The 19981-nt window shown below is 34.3% G+C and overlaps 2 protein-coding genes across 2 annotated transcripts; one reads left to right on the top strand and one right to left on the bottom strand.

Annotated features, from left to right (window-relative positions):
- Positions 1–3225: 3225 nt before the first annotated feature.
- On the bottom strand, positions 3226–9764 carry LOC105334252 (H/ACA ribonucleoprotein complex subunit DKC1). Its single transcript, XM_011437627.4, has 13 exons — positions 9656–9764; positions 9070–9113; positions 8845–8931; positions 8645–8736; positions 8240–8489; positions 7618–7744; positions 7104–7234; positions 6844–6987; positions 6471–6591; positions 4632–4854; positions 4396–4447; positions 3774–3917; positions 3226–3574 (listed from the first exon to the last, which is right to left on the bottom strand). Exons 1-13 carry the CDS (start codon positions 9666–9668, stop codon positions 3506–3508), a joined length of 1497 nt encoding a protein of 498 aa, XP_011435929.1. The 5' UTR covers positions 9669–9764; the 3' UTR covers positions 3226–3505.
- On the top strand, positions 9241–19264 carry LOC105334251 (DNA excision repair protein ERCC-5). Its single transcript, XM_011437626.4, has 14 exons — positions 9241–9980; positions 10707–10882; positions 11293–11525; positions 11954–12008; positions 12282–12425; positions 12731–13565; positions 13999–14279; positions 15201–15320; positions 15661–15874; positions 16696–16840; positions 17450–17538; positions 17665–17767; positions 18330–18414; positions 18503–19264. The coding sequence occupies exons 1-14, from the start codon at positions 9893–9895 to the stop codon at positions 18956–18958; spliced, it is 3024 nt and encodes a 1007-aa protein (XP_011435928.3). The 5' UTR covers positions 9241–9892; the 3' UTR covers positions 18959–19264.
- The last annotated feature ends 717 nt before the right edge of the window (positions 19265–19981 follow it).

Below are 19981 nucleotides of genomic sequence, written 5' to 3'. Positions count from 1 at the left end.
AACTTTCAAAAACATAAACTAGAACTAAAACATATACATCGTTGACTGGCTCTTGAATAAAAAAAATTAAATCGTTTGATACAACATCTTCCAACTACAAATTTGGCAGCAAAATGAAACCTAAGCAAACTCCTTTCCGTGACGATACGCTAACAGATTAAATAAACGTATAAATTTTTTTACGTATAAAATGTTTGCTGCCAATTATGTCTATTTGAATTATTTAGTGTGTGCAGTGTTCTAATTACCAGTCCCTCCAGCACCAATATTTTCATATTTTTAAAGGGAAAATGCATAAAAATGTGATCAAAACTCGACTTGAGGCTGGGTAATGACTTACATTTTAAGGAAAGATGGTGATGATTGGGCCTTGGCAATATACATGTATTTTGTGCATTTCAGATAATAATCAATAATACGAATGCACTTTTATATTTTGAAATTTTATATGTTTTACAGTATATTAAGAGTTTTTTCCCCCAAATATTCCTTCCATTGCTTGCTGTAATCTAATCGAGATATTGTCAAAAGAGAACCTCGCGCTTTTGCGGAATTTTGATTGGCGAATTCCAATTTACTATTTCAACAAAGACCGCAATAAACGTCAAGTACCTATTGTTGGGATTTTAAAAGAGTTTACGTATATTTATTTTTACAAGTATATACACGTGAATCGCTAGCTATTAATGTGAAAGTCAAACCAGCAGGCGGTCGAACAAAAACCTGGTTAATCCCGTCATTCAACAAAAGAAGTACATATTCACGTTACCCTTACCCAAGTACATGTGCACTCCTTTACATAATATCACCTGCATTTACATCTATCGAGAACATCCCTCCTTAAATTGTGTTCATACTGCATGCCCAAATCTTATCTAGATCCACCCTTTCCATTTATCTGGATATGTGAAGGGGACTGAATCTAGATCTAACCAGTTTTACCAAACAATAACATGCTTTCTATGGTTTAGGAAGCATTGTAGAACAAAATACAAAACTGTAACGGGATGAGCGGAGGCTACTCCAAACAACAACAAGACACCTCAAATTTAACAAAATTTATTAACAAAAAAAATAAGAGAAAGAAAGAAAAGATAGAAATATAAACACTAAACCACACAAACACTCACACATCTTTCACTCAACAAGAAAAAATATGATGTTTATACAAATGACCAAAAATATATTAGAAGAGTGTCCGAATCTCCGGGGCTGTAGTCCTGGACCAACTACGGACAACCACAACTAGAGTAGTTTCGTCACCACAATCATCATCATCATCACCATCGTCATCATCATAATCATCGACACTATCGTCAACATCATCGCCTACAACACCATAATCATAATAGACATCATCGTCATCACCATAATCATCTACTTCATCATCATCACCGACGTCACCATGAACATCATCGTCGTCATCAACATCACCATCAAATCATCATCGACCATGAACGACATCATCTACACCATCATCATCGACATGACCATCATCATCATAGTAGTCGTCGACATCACCATCGCATCATCATCGTCCTCAACATCAACAATATGACACACGGTCAGCTATCCGTGTCCGCGTCAAATGCTGAACTTGAGAGACTAAAACATGCCACACAGGCTTCTAACACGATACCCCCTTCACACACTAAGCACGTCTTTATCGCTGGACAGCTCGGCCGGGTAGAACTTAGCGCCTATTGTTAGGGTCGGCCAAGCACGTTGCAAAGAATTATGGGTAAAACAAAATTGGGTGTGTTCGATATGAACAGCGATTGTCACACACCTCCCCCCTTAAAAAATTGTCCCACAATTTCAAATAAACAATCACTGAATTTTGAAAATTCTCACATATTTACAATAAAACCTATATACATACCTGTACTGTCTACTGTACATCTCACTGACGACTCAGGTAATCTGCTCCCACATTGTCGCTTCCTTTGATCGCAATGATCCTAAAGCGGTATGGCTGAAGCTGCAAAGCCCAACGCATCAGTCTGGAGTTCTCTGTCTTTGCTTTGTTGAGGTAGGTCAGGGGTTGGTGATCAGTTTCAAGTAGAAACTCGCGTCCATAAAGGTACTGGTTGAACTTCTGTATTCCCCACACTACCGCCAAACACTCCTTCTCGATAACAGCGTATGCCTTTTCTCTTGGTTGAAGTTTCCTACTGGCGTACGCTACGGGTAGTTTCTCGTCATCCTCCATCTGTAACAGCACAGCACCTATCCCATCATCTGCAGCGTCCGTGCGTAAAATGAAGGTTTCATTAAACTCTGGCAACTTCAATATTGGCCTTTCTGATAACATGTGTTTCAATGTATCAAAAGCTCGTTGCTGACTTTCAGTCCAAATAACTTTATTTGGTTGGCCCTTCTTCGTAAGATCAGAAAGTGGAATGGCTATCGCAGAGAAATGGGTAAAACAAAATTGGGTGTGTTCGATATGAATAGTGATTGTCACAAAAACAAGCACCAGAACTTTAATTCAAGCTCATTACCCTTACATACAGGCATTCTGAGCCATCTTAAAACGATACGAAATATTGTAATTGGGCTAAATCTGGATTTTAAGTAGATCTGCTATGACCTTCACAGTTGGATCAAGGTCAAGGTTTGTGTGGTGTGCTGACCTTGACCTAGAAATGTCATTAAAGGTCACTGCACACCCTTTGACCCTCTCTAAGTAATGTACAATATGACCTAAGAAAGGGTATAGAATATATGGACAATTTTTTCATATGTTTGCTTTGACCTAGAAACTTGGTTCAATGTCACTCTTTACCCAAAGACATGTGAGTGAATTATAAGTATTATTGGACCAAGGAGAGAGAATATATGGTCAGGACAAGGATTTTTCATATAATTCTGCAATAACCTTTAACTCATAATTAGATCTAGATACCTGGATTGAGGTCACTGCACAACCTTTACCCAAAGGCTCTGTGTAATTGAAGTACATTGTATGAGCCAGATTGGGCCAAGGAGACAAAATATATACCCCTGACATGTGATCTTCAATGGACAGAAAGATGAAAGGGCAAATGGATTGCCAGACTGGTCACTACAGGCCACCTGCAGAGCAGGGTCCTAATAATAGAGTCAGGATATGAATTGGCAAATAGCTTACATTGGACTAAAATTCATTCTGTTTCTTTCCAATGCAAATTACATTTTATTGTTTTACCTGCATTTAGTATTTTTGAAATAAAAACTCCAATATACATCATGAATAACAATTTATTTTTAAACATCACAAGTTTATTCTTAACAGTTCAAAAAGATGTAATGTACAAAATATGAACACATCTAGTATCCACTGTCTATCTGCTTTCGTCATGTTTCTAATCTGTGATTGGTCAGTTTTGTCCACGGCACAGATCTGTTATCAGTATGCTGCTATTTAAAGCAAGACTTGTTAAAACACAAAATGCCACATGAAATTCATTCTTTCTCTCTCACTGTAATTATCTCATTCATCCTCACTTTGTCCATCTGTCTGTCAATCACTATCTTCTGTCTTTATTTTCTTGTGCTTCTTTTTCTTTTTCTTCTTCTTTTCCGGAGACTCCTAATTGAAAATACAGATACATTAAACCTACTAAATGTTACATTTTTTCATACACATTATTTTCTTTCACATTGATTTTTCTGAATTACAATAATTTCTATAATAACCACTTTTTGCAATTTTCTAAATATCATAAAATTGTATAGAAGAGAACAGAGAGAGCTGTCATTAGTTTGACCTTGCTACATTTGACCTTTACCTCAGGAGCATCTCCAGCCTCGTCCGCTTCCTGGTCCTTGTCTTTCTTCTTCTTTTTCTTCTTCTTTTTCTCCGTCTCATCATTTTCTACAGGTTTGGGAGATGGTGGCTCACTCTCATCAGAACTACTAGCTTCCTTCTTTCTCTGTAAAGTTAATCCACATTAAAGCCTTTACATTTATAGACTTTACATTTCATGAATATACATAGTAAAAAATCAGAGCCCAGAACAGCCTCAAAGGCGTCAAGCTGACATTTTCTTGGATAGAGATACTATTGAATTTATGTATGAATGGTCATATATCAAATAATATCAGAATAAAAAAGTAAATGAACAATGCTTTGTGGAAATTAAATTGCCCCTCAGAAGATATAATTCGAACATTTTCTTATTTTCCTATACTGTGGAATCATTAGAATTTGTGATGGCTCAATTTTCATGGTATTCGTTGGTAGCCCTCTCCCAAGAATTTACATCCTCGATGAAAACAAACTCTAAAAGGGTTAGCTTTCTTATACTCAAAATGGAAGCATCCACAAAAATACATCCCCACAAATAAACAAAAAACTTACAATCCATGAAAATTGACCCCCATGTATTTTAGCTATTCTACAGTAATTACCTTGTGAGAGTTCTCCTTTACTGGGGTATCCTCTGTAGGTTCCTTTTTAATGCTAAAGTGGAAAAAAAGTCCTCAAATTTAAGACCACAGATTTAAACCAATTATTAAAATCACATCAGTGTGCTGTTAAATTAAATACTAGCAATTACTCCATCAACTGCTCTTAAATAAATCCAGCCATATAAATGAAATAATATAGGTTTAAAGTTTATAAGTGTAATAATTATAAGACATACTTAAAGTCCTCATAGCCTTTCTTCCAGTTAGACGGTGTCTTTTCGTTTGGCTTGCCATATTTATCTAGTGTTCCCTCCTGGATCATTTTCTTTTTCTTCATTGCCACAGGGCCCAGCCCCCACTTCCTTGGATATGTGTCTCTCTCCATTACAACCCTTTTGATTTTGGCTACAATTCCATGATCACAAGTGGCCATCACTGCTGTGGTCATCTGAGCTATGGCTGGAAAAGAATGGATAAATTACAGAATATTAAAATAATATTCTGAACATTATACAGTTCAAGATGATATAAAGTATGGTAAAAATTAATCTGAATGCTTAATGCATCATACATACCAGGCTTGGGGCAAATTACATTGTAAAGTAATGCATTGCATTACCATTACTTCATGAATTTGGGCATTAAATTACCATTACCATTACTTTATTTTCTTGAAGTAATGCATTACATTAGCATTACTTGAGTAAAGTAATGCATTACCATTACCATTACTTTGTGAAAAGTCAAAAATATGTCTTAGAAAAGTAAAGCTAAATAGTTTTTGTAAATGTTTCAAATATAAAACACTCTTTAACATCTCTACAGGTTCATGTTGGGTATCAGGTTCAAATTTCATGACTTAAACATTGTACAAGATACATTCTTTATTTGCTCAATATATAATCATAATTATGGTATAACGTTGTGGTTATTAAAAGCTAAATAGAGATGTTTCCCCAGATTATACAAATGTTGACATTTAATTGTATTAATTTTAATATGAACAGAGGGGTTTTTACAGTAATATTTCCTTATATATTTTAACCGGATTTCTTAATACTGAGGACACTTTAAGACAAAAGATTGCTCTTGCACTTTATGATCATCAAAGTTTCAAAGGGTCCATCTTTCAAATGCATCCTGTAAGGTTTGAAAAAATTCCCAGCTAAACTTGATAAACGTTCCGCAGAAACAGTTGAAGCTGGGACTGAAAGATTGTTTGGCAATCTTTATCTTATCATATATTAAGTGGACTAATAGAAAAAATACATTAATCTTGTATTTTCTATCAGTCCAAACTAATATTCTTAACATACAACAGAGAGAGAGAGAGAGAGAGAGAGAGAGAGAGAGAGAGAGAGAGAGAGAGAGAGAGAATTTTCAAATAGGTTATAATATTGGAAGTGATTTTGATTTCATCATGGATGGACAGTGCATTCATGTTGTTTTTAAAGGTGCATGTCTGTCCACTATTCTATTGGAACATAACATGGCCAAGGGACGGGGATTGGGGTGTTTAGCACTTCTTAAAACAATAGATTTTTTCTAAGAGGTAGTGTATCCTAGTAGGTAGTGTAATCCTGGGGGCATAGTGTGTTGTTGACACATTCTTTTTTGAAGTGCAAACTAATGGAGTAAATTTTTAAAATGGTTTCTTAGTCTTTATAACAACACTCTTAAAAAGGTTATTAAATTGTGTTGTTATATCTATTAATATTAACAATTTAAAAATTAATTTTTAAATCTTTTTTTTAATACATGTTCAACTAAAACATTTTTTCTCTCAAGAATCATTTTTCTCTTCTTTAAAATAATTTTAATTAAATACAATTTCAGTTATTCATCTATTCATCACATTTTTTTTAAAGTGAACATGCATAAATAAGCATAGTAATGCAAAGTAATGCCACGTAATGCCAGCATTACACTAGATTTTGGAAAGTAATGCATTACATTACCATTACTTGTAATGCTAAATTTGTGGCACTACACATTACTAGCATTACTTTGAAAACATGTAATGCATTGCAATGCATTACCATTACATTTAGCATTACCCCAAGCCTGATACATACCAAGAGCAACAGCCTCTCCTTTTGTTGTTACAATCACTATTTCATCATTCACTTCAATTCCATCTTCGTATCTTAAGACACCGGGCAACATAATTTTAGCTCCATAACACACAGCGTTAACCTGTACAAAACAAAAAATGAGAGGTATTAACATATTGCGTGAAGGCTTAGTAATTTAAAAATTTCAAAAGATGTCTTCACTTGTTTTCATGTGAATATGAATCTGCACTGTTTAAGGTTAAAATTTTATTGCATTCATGCAAAATATATTTTCCTTCTTCCTCTTAGTAAATAACATATACAGATATCTTTAAAACTTCATCAATGTCTGGTAATGATACCAGAATATAAAACACTTAATGTGTAATCTTACAGCGGTATCTTTCATGATGATTCTTTTATGAGAGGTTAACAGAGCTTCCAGTGGGTTGACGACTCGCCGTAGATAAGATTCATCCTTGTGATGGTCGTACGTCCATTGTGCATCCATTACGTCGTGCATGGTGTACAACTGAGACTGCAAAACACATGATGAATTCATAAAATACATGATCATCTTCATTTTGAGTTACTGACCACTAAATGTTAAGCACTAAAGTTGTAGGACAATCTTATTCTTCATTGAGGACCCACCTTTTCAGACATGATGCCAGATCTGACGCGCCTGAGTTCCTGCATCTGACCCCCGACCCCCAGGAAGAGGCCCAGATGTACACACATGGTCCTAATGTATGTGCCAGCCTCGCAGCTCACCCAGAAAATACCTGAGTAAGGTGTGAACGCACCATTAATGTAAGCAATACTAAATGCTGTTTAACACCTAAATAAAGCTTCCTCAGAAGAATAAGTAGAACAGTATTTTAAGGTTACTGTAAACGTATTATATTTGGCGGAAAATAGTTTTTGAACACGTTGGCTTGGATTTGAATTGGCGTATTCTAGAATGTGCCTATTCTTTTACATGTATGTACGTATGTCATTTAGCGATGTACTTGATTTAGCGGAAGACGTATTCCGCCAAAAACGCTAAAGAGAATACAGAGCCAAATGTAATATGTTTACAGTAATTTAACAGTCTCAGATTTTAGTGAGTTCAAATAAAGTTTACAGGTATATCATACAGACTGTATATTAAATATTTTTTTACCCATTGCATCCTCTTTATTGTACTCCCACATCTTGCACTCATAGATTGTTCGAATTCTTAACTGTCTTTTCACAGCTGAAATTAAGGGAGGTCTCTGAAACAGTGCCCCAGTCATCATCTCGATTTTCTGTGAAAGTAATCAAAGAAAGGTTAGATCAATGTTTGAAAAAATTCTAGTTCTATTCTTATTAAATCTTAAAAAGAATATTTCTTTAACAATTTTCTTTCTGCAAGGAGTTTTCAGTACAAACAAATTATGCTTGGTTTAGATATACAGTTGAACTTCGATATCTGGAACACTGATATCTCGAATACAATGGATATGTCGCAGTGATTTGTAGGTCCGAACCCCTTACTTTTTAAGTATTTTACCCTCGATATCTCGAATACTCGGATATCTGTAAGTTTTTAATCAGTCCCATCTAGTTCGAGATAACGAAGTTTGACTGTATATAAAGAATGAACAGATATAGATATAGTATCTACATATTAGAGCCGGTAAATCAAGCATAGATCATTCTCAATAATCAGCATTTTAATTTATGTAGTTCAAACAAAACAATTCTCATACAAAAATGAATATTCTTCAAGATGACACTAAAAGTGCACAAAACTAGTGTACCTGTGCGACCAGTTTTTCATCTTCTACAGCACTATGAAGTTTGAAGATACAAACATACTCCTTGCCCGCCCCTTGTTGTGATTTGACCAATCGTGTGGCTCGTTCTATGCAGACAATCAGACAACCTGTTACTTTAGGATCAAGTGTTCCACTGTGCCCAGTTTTCTGTACACGCAAAATTCTCTTCACCCATGATACAACCTCATGTGATGAAGGGTTTGCTGGTTTGTCAAGATTGATAAAACCACTCCTACAAAACACATAGTTTACCAATGAATTATGGTGAATATTTCAACATCACTAACCTGCGTTAAAAAATCTTTTGACAAAATCTACATATCTAGTTTAAAAATAATTGTTTCAGTAAAAGTTATCTGATGATGTTCAATTGGTGTGAAGACCTACTTGAGATATTCTTGAATTGGTCTTTTCAGTGGGGAGTATCCAGCAGGAATGGGTGTGTAGTGTGCAGTTCTGACATTCAGTTTGTCAAAATTCTGCAAACAATAAGAAAATGATCAAATGCCTTTAACATGAGCATCATATGATCTCAAAGAATAATTCATTTTTAAAAATCTTGCACACTATAATCTATAAATTTATACCTTTAGCAATAGGGGCCATTGGGATGTATCCAGCTGTTCGACAACACTTGAAGGCTTCAGAAGAAAATTTTCGGAGTGCTGGACTTCCTGTAGAGACATTCATTACTTCATAAAAAATCTCAAATACCTAATGCAATTTAAAAATACAAACAATGATAATTACATCACAACAACACATTTGTAAAATTGAAAGATAAATGGTATGCATTCTTTTCATGAACATACAGCAATATCCATGGATTCACTCTTCCTCTTCTTTTTCTTCTGTTCTGTAATATTTAAACATATATTTAAGTTATCATATTGTTCATTCTCCAATTCTTTAAAATATTTTCCTAAAGGGATACAAAAAATAAAACCAAAATAGTTTCAGCATCTATAAATCTATTTCCCCATTAATATGCATTGATGCAGCAACATCTTCCAAACGACTTATAATGTATACATCAAGAGACTCAGATTGTACCGTATCTGAGCAAAAAAATACATGAACAATCAACAATATTTCCATACAGCAAATTTTATCCAAATTGCTCTATCAACGAATTACAAAAAAATGATAATCATAACGAACAACAATTGAACTAAATGGACACAGTTACTAAAATTCTTAGTTTTCAACATAACCCTACACCACGTGTTTATAAAAACAACATTAATCTAGCTGTAACATAATTGACAGTTCATTGGCATGCTAATGATACGCGAGCACAATATTGTGATGTTAAAAATAACAAATATTTTAAGTACTGCTATGCAATTGCTTATTAGTGATCATGGTTTTGGGCTTTTTAAAAATCCATGCACTTACCATTCGCCGCCATTGTTATTTTGCAAAACACGTGTTCCTGAAATAAAGAAGAGTTCCGAAAAAATTGGCGTCTCGTAAACGCTTACTGGCAACACGTTTTCTGCAGGTATTCGGGTAACACAGATGAAGTAAAATGAAAGTAAATTCTGAAAGTAATACGATCAACAGTTTTCATTTCAAACCATTGTGATTGATCCGCAATTTGTCATTTGGTGTTTATGACATAAGACTCTAAATATGGGAGTCCACGGGTTGTGGCATCTACTTCAGCCAACAGGGCGACCCGTTTCCTTACAATCACTTGAGGGGAAAGTCTTAGCTGTTGGTATCCTTAAACATGTAAATTGTGTAAACATGGTATTATACTTTATTTTTCAAGTTTGCTGAACTTAAAGAAAATAGTTATACAGAAATATTTTTTTAGTGATTGTGATTCAAATATGATGATGACACTGAAACAACTGAAACGACTTTCGGTAAGGTATTGTAATCGCGTCTTCAAACAAAACTTGAAATGTACCATCCCACATGCATTATAAATGTAATCTCAGCAGGGACTCTGCTTGGCTTAATAAATGGACTGACACCTTCACTGATGATTGATGGGTCCTGTACATCATACAATTCATGTATATCATATGACTGACAATAAGCTGTGCTTGATGACAAAGATTTGATGAAAGCATCAGTCCAAGCATCAAGTCAAGTCAAATATATACAGAGAATAAGCACTGAACAAGCTATCATCACAGGGATAGTACTGAGCCCACTCATGGCCCTAGGACCACACGTTGACGCCAAACTCGATTCTGACATTATACAATACCAGAAAAGTCCACACATCTTCCTCACTCATGTAACGTTTACAATATGTATACAATACCAGAAAAGTCCACGCATCCTTTTCGGTTATATTGGAAGTATCTGTAATAGGGGTATAGATAAGATCCAAACATTGTATCTGTAGCCAATGTGAAGATCTGAACAGTGATGGGTTGGTAAGCTTTTTGGGAATTTTTATTGTGTTAGATTCTTAACTATTTGCAACCAGATGTGAGTATTTGGCTGCATCAGGCAGTTAAAGGAATGAGAAACAAGGATGGGAGCCCAATATCCAATGCCCATTTGCATGTACTGTTCACCAGAGTATGCAAACTTCTCTACTACAAGATTAAACCAGTGTTTGTTTTTGATGGCAGAGTACCAGAGCTCAAGAAGCAGACAATGGTAAGATGAGAAATGCTTCTAATATGGAGAAAAAGTTATACTCATAATTAATTTACTTGCTATAATTAATACTCTCAAAAGGTGCAATATGTATGAAAAATATTTTGATGCTCTTCTACATGCCACTGCATTGTCAGACTTTAGGATTCTGAAAGATAATACGTACCGTACATTTACCCACTAAGAGTTAAGAGAGTTTAACTTCTATGTGGTTTGTTATTTTAAAAAAAAACCTCATTTCTTTAATATAACTTTGTTGTGATTTATGTTAATATATAATGTTTTTAAGAATATCCAGTACATCAGACAACAAATTTATACATTAAGAAAGATTGGATAGAATGACTATATTAAAGGTTTGATAAGGAAAAGAATTTCCAAGAATATTTAATTATTTCGCTATCTCGCAGGCCTCAAGGAGAGAGAAGAAGATGATAGCTGAGGTGGAAGGAGACAAAGCATCAAAGAAGATACTGGACAATCTATTAAAGAGCCACGCTCTGAAGGAGGTTATGAAGAAAGGCCATGCTTCAACAGACAGCAGTTCAAGCGTGTCGCAGCCATCCACATCCAGCCAATCACAACAGAGCGCACAGAAACCAGATCTGTTCCAGTTACCTCCCCTGCCAGAGGAGTTTGCAAGGTACTGTTGGCATATAACTGGTACATTCGGGTGCATATTTTATTTAGTATTTTTTGCCGAAACCCCAGATCCACTTAATTAAGGTTCATCACTAAAGGCCATGCATGTATTTTTGTCATTGAACATTGATAGTTAGACTGTAGTTTGTTGAAAAAACAATTTCCGCCGGATATTATACATGCCAAATATAATGTGTTTACAGTAATTCAGTACTAAAATGTCACAATATACAGTGCATGTTGTTTACATTTGATAGAACATTTATCGGTACTCTCTAACAGTATATTAATGTTGAGTGGGGTTGAGAGCAATTTTGAATATGTGAGCCCCAGAGGGACACAATATTGCCCAAAATGATTCAAACCTATAATGAATTTTATTTGCTATTTAAATATTTTATATATATTATAAGTTAATTTCAATTTCAGAGCCCAAGAAATTCAGCCATGGGAAGAGCCCACTACAAATGCAACCATTTTTGAGGTAAACCTTATGTGATTTTTTCATGATACAGAATAGTAATGGATTCAGTATGTTTTTATTTCTCTACTTACTAAATACTTACACACAGAAACTTTCACTATTATAGTCTTTATTTGTTGTGTGAATTGTTAACATCCATAGAAGGCTCAGCCTTACCTTCTATGGATATTAATAACCCGATAAAATCCGTAGATCTTCAGTAACAAGCTTTATAAGTTAAATTGCCAAGTCTGGCTGGCCCTGACTGAGTCCCTAAAACATTCTTAACTACAGGATGAGTATCAAAATTTGGATGACGTCGATATTGACTCGGCTGAGTTTAAAAGTTTACCAGCAGAGGTTCAGCATGAGATTTTGAGTGAACTCAAAGAGAGAAGGAAAAGACTCACTAGGTACTCGAACCTAAAGCTGCCCAAGGTATATATACTGTTTCCTCAGAATAGATATTTTTAAGGAATCAAATACATGTATGTAAATTTATTTAGTTATTGCTAAACGGTTGCAGGGAGGGGGGGGGGGTAATAGAATTGAAGTAAGTGATTATATTGTGGTGTTTTTTTTTAACCTATATCAATTTTCTATGCTGTTTATGTGTTGTTCTTCACTAAATTTTGGTTATTTCCATATTACCGGTAACAGTATGAACATGTTTAAAATACATAAAAAATAGCAGTTAACTGTATGAAAAATTGACAACAAAAGTGTTGTTCTTTAATTACTAGGATTCCAATGATTTCTCCAGTTTCCAGATGGCAAAATTACTAAAACAAAATGACCTCTCAAATAAATTAGAGGAAGTGAGAATGAAAATGACTAAACAGATCTCAGGTGAGATAACTCAGGACCTTGGTGAGCATGCAGTGGGAACCGAGATACAGGCTCAGAGGATTCTGTCAGATGACTCTTCACACTTTATCCTCATTAAGGGATTAAGTAACAAACGAAAGTTGGAGGAGCTAGACAAAATTAAGGAGGAAGCAGAGAGGGAAGAGGAATCCGAAAAGGAAGATCTCAAAAATGGAGAGAGAATTGTGGAAGATGATAAAGTTATGATTGATCTTGGAGAAAGTGACTCTGAATCAGAAACTTGTGATAGTTATAAAAAAAATGAGCATTCTAAAGATATGAGCAATAATGTGGAATCTCAGATTTCAAGATTTACTGTTGATGAGCCTAAGGAGAAATCTATAAGTTGCTCTTCTAAATCTCATAAACCATTTGGTGATTCATATCAGGAAAAGGAGGATGTTGTTTTTGAAGGCAGCGGTAATTTCAACAGAGGTCAAGAGAGCACTGGTGAACATGTAAAGCATGACAAAGACATTGAAATCATTGGAACTAGTTCTGATGTTTCTAAATGCAAAAATGAAAATTCTAAAGAGAATGATAAAACAAAGACTATCAAATCTTTACCAAGGGAGGCAAATCTTAGTGACGACAATAGCAAAGCATATGAAATTCATGAGAAAAATGATAAAGGTTCTGTGAATCCATTGGCACAGAATGTTGATAGAAAATCCTCAAATCATGATCGCAGTGAATCCAGTGACTCTGAAGGTGTGTATTGTACAAATTGTACACAAGTTGTACACAAATTGTACACAAGTTGTACACAGAATAAGCTTCAAGTCCAGAAGAATTTTTCTACATTTTCATGAAAATTTATAGTTGCCTTATAGACTGTTTTAACATTATAATTTGGCTAACTTTGTCATCTGATACTCAGTAAGATCAAAAGAAAAATAATTTTTCCAAAAATAGAGTATAGAAGATGATTATGACTTCCAAATCACATCAACATATCCATGGTATTTAAGAGAATTGAAGTTTCCACCATAAATTGACTCCATAGAAAGTTAATTGTAAAACTGAAAATGTTTTTTTGAATGATTTTTCAATCTCCTTAGTATTATTCATACATATGGAAATTTAAGTTGTAGTGAAGTGGTTGAGAATATATTGTTTTTTGGCTCCTTTTATTTATAAGTAGATGAGGGATTTATAGAAGTTTCCATCGACCCAGCAAAAATAGGTCCGGATGAGTTGTTTCCAGCAGACATATTTACCACAGCCTCCAAAGAAGAAGAAGAAATCCCCATTGTTTCAGCAAAGAAAGAGGAGCAGCTTGTAGATGAGCCATGTGGTTCAGCTGAACGAGAACTCTCACCTGAACCCGAGTACACTCACCTGGTTGAACCAGAACCTATCCCGGCAGAGATAAGTTCAGAATCGCCCAATGATCTCGTCAGGCAGTTCACAGAATTAGTAGAGGTATGAAGTGAGAGTGTACTGTAAACCTTTTATATTTGGCGTGTACGATATTTGGCGGAATTTTGTTTGTGAACAAGTTGGATTTGAATTAGCGTATTCCTGAATGTGACTATTCTTATACATATGTGCATTGCATTTAGCGATGTACTTGATTTAGCGGAAGCCGCATTCTGTCAAAAGCGCTGAATAGAATACACAGCTAAATGTAGTATGTTAACAGTATGTACCAATTAATGTTAGAAGATGTTTGGTTCAGGTTCATTAAAGGGATCTGTGTTTGTTTTTTAAACAAATTAATTCACATAATCACTATCAAATATCTGTCTGCTTTGGAATCGAACACTTTTTTTAATATCATGAAAATCTCTTGTATAGAATGCATTCAAGTTTTAAGTTCCATATATATTAAGGGATTGAAATTTTTCTTGAAAATTAACTACAGATAGTCCGGGGGCTATTGAACAATAAAATTCCTTAACCCATGCTAAAAAAAGCAAAGAAATTGATATGTATATCATCTTTTATCAATGTTATTGTAAACTTAAATATGTTTGCCCTGATAAAAACAATAGAAGTGTAAAAAAAAAAAAAAAAAATCAATCAAATGAGAATTTACAGTATACTTTGGTGACATATATTATCTTCTGATCTGTATGTCTAATGGACCATTATCACATTTTGATAAACTAGTGGGAATCTTAAAACAAGAAGTACTATTTATGTGTCGAGCAATAATATATTTTAATCCCTCCAGTACTACCATATATCTATCTCTTTATTTTCATAATTATCCAATTTTTAAATATTTTTGTGATCCCTGTTACATAAATTTAAAAAAATTACTAAATTAAAAAGTTGCTTATTAACCCCATTTATGCAAATTATGTGACACATGAAATCTAATGTTTACTTCTTCCCCAGAATGATGTAGACAGGGTTTATGAGGATCTGGAATTGGAGACTCGGGCTCTACAACAAGAGAGGGGCAGGCAGGAGAGACTGGCTACATCTCTCTCGGACCAGATGTACCTGGAGGCTCAGGTGAGTCCTCAGATTGTCACCTCACCTGTGTAAAGAACAGCATATCTTCAGTTTAATTTTAAGCAATGCCCAAACACAATTTTATCAATGCCTCAGTGAAAACTGGTTGAGATCAATTATAAAAAATTGTTCAGTCTGATGCAGAATTTTAGTACAATTCATTTAGATTACTTTTTGAATGTATATCTAAATTAGGATTAAACAAGATTTAAGATATTGGAACCAGACTAAACAAGCAACATTGTAGATAACTCAGTAGGTCCTTTATTTGTCCCCTTAAGTAATTCATGTTAACCCACAGTCTTACGATATGGTTTGACTACTATATATCTAATCACAGGATTTGCTGAAGTTGTTTGGGGTGCCTTTTGTGCTCAGTCCGACGGAAGCAGAGGCTCAGTGTGCCTGGCTCGACTCGGCCAATCTCACAAACGGCACAATCACTGACGACAGCGACATCTGGCTGTTTGGAGGGAGACGTGTGTACAAAAACTTCTTCAACCAAGATCGTACAGTGGAGTTGTTTATGAATGACAGTATACAGAGCCAGCTTGGTAAGAAACATAATCAGGAATCCTGCATGTATGATGATGAAGTCATTGTAATAATTGTAATTTGATTTTGTAATCATTGTAATTTTTAAATCATTGTGATAATTGTAAAAGTTTACCTGATAATAGGGAAAAGTTACTTCTAGGTGGAAGTTCCTTTATTATGGCTGAACAGAGTCATACTATATATACCTTATTTTACACAATTGTCTGTACTTAATTCTCCAAATCCAATGTTTTGTACCTGATCACATCAGCTAAGATTTCAAGGACCTAACTTTTGGTATTTGATTTCATATTCACCACTGTCGAAATATCAAAAATCTGTAAGAGATGCTTATCACAATATAATGTGCATATTTATTCTTCCCATTTGATTAGGAGTCTGCAATTTAAGTTTATAGATGTCGAAAATATTGTTCAGTAACCATTATACTTGTCCATACATTGTACTAGGAATCAGATTTTAATGGTTTGAGCATGGGCATCATACATCGGATCATTTGTCCAATGAACCTTCGTTGAATCTTACCCTATCAATACCTTTGAATATACATGTATATTATAGATTCTTTATTTTACGCGAGTACTTAATTCTGTGATTCAACCGTTTTTCATCAAGCCATGAGAATATAAAATCGCAAATGTTAAATTTTTATTAAGTTTCATGTAATTTACATCTGTCCGAAAAATAAAATTGAGAATTTAAAATTCGCGAGATGTGCCTCTCGCAGTTTTACGCGGATATTAATTCCTTGCGTTTAATTAGAAATGTACAGGATAGATATCGGAGATGATTCTATGACTCGAGTATTTTTTGTCAGGCTTGAACCGTGAGATCTTCATCAACATGGCATTACTGTGTGGGAGTGACTATACGGACGGGATTCCAGGGGTGGGACCTGTAACAGCCATGGAGATTCTGAGTGAATTCCCAGCTGCAGACTTCTCTGCACTCCAAGCCTTCAAGTAAGTTAACTAAGCTCTAAAACATAAGAGAAATGTGAAAAAAAAAACTTAAAGAATTCAAGTAAGTATATGTAAGCTTCAGGCTATCATGAAAGTCTGGATAAACAGCAGTGCCAGCACCGAGGCTTTTATGAAAATCTAGGTAAGGTTCAAACCTTAAAGTAAATCTTGGTAAGCTTCAAACCACTAACTAAAGCCATAATGTTAAGCTTCAACCTTTAAATTAAGTTGGATGAGCTACAAGCCCATTAAGAAATTGAGTATGTCTTGGTGAAAGAAAAAAAAAATTATATATATATATACAATTTACAGATTTTATATTTAAAGATATTTCATTTAGAATGCTACAAGAAACCTATAGTAAATAGAATTTATTGATTTGTTTTAAAAAATGGCTTTTTTTAAAAAATTTTATTAGTAAAATTTCTAACAATTTATAAAATAAGATATTTGGGGCAACAACTTTCTGAACCCGGCGCCATTACATTTTAGAGTGTACGGTATTTCTGTTTTATTTTGTCCCTGTTTGGATTTTAAAAAATATCACCTGATTTATTAATAGCATGCATGTAAACTTAAAGAATTTAAGAGTTTATCTCTTATATCTAGATCTTGGTGGGAAGAAACTCAGAAACACAAAAGGAATCCCAAAATAAGTAAAATTCGGTCAAAATTAAGACAACTAGAAGTTTCTGAAGGTAAACATTTTTAATATTTGTTTTACAGTATAGTATCAGATTTCGAGAAAAAAATATTTATTTAGAGGAGTACTATATATAACAAAATGGATAAACAGTTTGATAGATTGGTTTTGTACTGTGCAGGATTTCCAGATCATAGAATTGTGGATGCCTACCTCAAACCCACAGTGGATGATTCCAAAGAAGCTTTTTCCTGGGCTCTGCCTGACCTTGACTTACTAAGAGAGTATCCTTGACATGATATGATAAAACTTACCATATATATAAAGAAGAACTACAGTCACAACTGCTTTCAAATGTCTGTAGCTCACTAAAATATTGACTATGCAAGTTGATTTGGTTTTACCTTCTAACCTTTGGTTGTTAAACCAGTTGAAGTTTATGCGTGCTTTGTTATTTGATTTATAATGCACAAATAATAAATGTTTCAGTCTGCAAATGACAACACATATTACAATTATGAACTCTGATAGCTATCACAGATAGGCGAAAACTAATTGTAACTGCTGACTAGGGACCATAGCTTCAGACAATGAGAAAAAACATTAGAGTACAGTTGAATTTTAGTATATCAAACACTGATATCTCGAATACAATGCATATGTCAGTGATTTGTAAGTCCCAACTACTTGTACTTTAAGCAATTTACCATTGATATCTCGAATACTCTGATATCTCGAAATTTTTAGCCAGTCCCATCTAGATAACAAGGTTTGACTGTAGTATGTTTCTGCAGATTGCCACAAGAAAACATCAAAGAATCTGTAAGATTTCCTTATTTTATAAAGATACGCAAAAGAAAAGCTGGGGTGGGCACAAGTCAAAACAGATGAAGTGCTTCTTCCTGTCCTACAGAAACTCAAAGAAACTCAGGTATGATATGAAATGAAAAAATATAAGATAAATTGTTTCAAGCATAGACTATAGATTTAAATGCTTTTAATATTTTTCAACTTTGTAGGTACAGACTCGAATCAATTCTTACTTTCAACCAGAAAACTTCATGGAGCCTAAAAAGTTGAAAAGTGTCCGGCTAAAAAGAGCACTCAAAAAGTTCCATGATTCTCCGGAGAAAAAACAAACAGGCAGCCAAGAAGATAGTGAATCTAAAAGTAAAGAAACAGAGAGAGTTGATGAAAAAACAAAAAGAGCAAGGGTTGTGAAAAATCTAGCAGCAAAACAGTACACAGAGAGCAACAAAAGCAATTCAAGACCTCGAGGTAAAGGGTCCAGAGCCCCCAGAGGAAGAGGCAAGGGCAAAGCACCTGCTAAGAAAGTGGAGACCATGAGGAAACCTGTGTATAAAGAAGAAGTCAATTTGTCAGAGAGCAGTTCTGATGATCAAGGTGATGGTGTAGCCAATGATGACGATGATGACATGCTAGCCAATTTGGACTATGAAAGCTGGCAAAAGTGAGAAATTGACTCCTAAAGTGTACATTCATCCTGTGGGATTTTTTTTTTCAAATTGATCTAGAGATATACATTATATGCCCATTTGTATAAAAAAAACTATTTATTTACATGTATTTATGTAACATTGAAGATCATGTTGAATTCTATACAATCATGAGAATGGACAAATCTTCAAAATATTTAATTTACAATTTAGTTGTATATTGAGTACACATCTAGTTGATTAGTTTACATGTATCTCCAGTTGTCTTTCATGATCAAATTACAACTTACATTTATTTAATAAATTATTTGATAATAAACTGAATTGTATGAATTTATTGTCGTTCTTGACACTGAAGAAGTGACCATGGCACAGTGAATTTCATAAAATCGGCATGTTTTCTGTTTTATTGGGTTCTTGCTTTTATGCTGACTAACTTGGATTCCTGCTTGCTTTAAAAAATGGTTGCTTTTACTGATTTTGGTGGATTTATGGCAGTTATTCAGTACTATGTGTTCATATTTTGTGTTCTCTTCTTTATTACAACTGAAGCCTGAATGAAATATTGCTTCAGTTTTGTGTACTTTTTCTGTTTATCTGGATTTAGCTAACCTGTGCTGTGAGCACTTCGTATGATGGCTCCATTCAATTCTTTACACATAGGTTAATCAATGATAGACACACCATATAATTGGAAATTAAATTCAGTTTTTGTGTAATGAAGTCCCTTAGAGACTTAACATTATAATCTGAAAAGTATAATGAGATGATGTGCATAATGGTCATTTACATTTGATGCTGGCATTTTGTAAAATGATAAACCATTATTGGTCAAGACACTTGATGCCAAGTATTGCCGCTCGTTTGTCAAAATGGCTTTCCAACAATCTACTATAGGCTTTAGCAGCAAGTTCTTGTAGAGATGCACACACTGGCATCTTGCAGGTTTGGGGAAAAAACAAGTATGCATATAGAAAATTTCAAGAATACCGCTAGTTTGACATCAGAATGTGCAAATTTTTAAACTACATATATTTAATA

This window comes from Magallana gigas, chromosome 8 (genome assembly GCF_963853765.1).
Source record: "Magallana gigas chromosome 8, xbMagGiga1.1, whole genome shotgun sequence".
In the NCBI taxonomy this organism is placed as follows: domain Eukaryota; kingdom Metazoa; phylum Mollusca; class Bivalvia; order Ostreida; family Ostreidae; genus Magallana; species Magallana gigas.
Note: the sequence above shows the minus strand (reverse complement) of the source record. Positions and strands in the feature narration are given on the sequence as shown.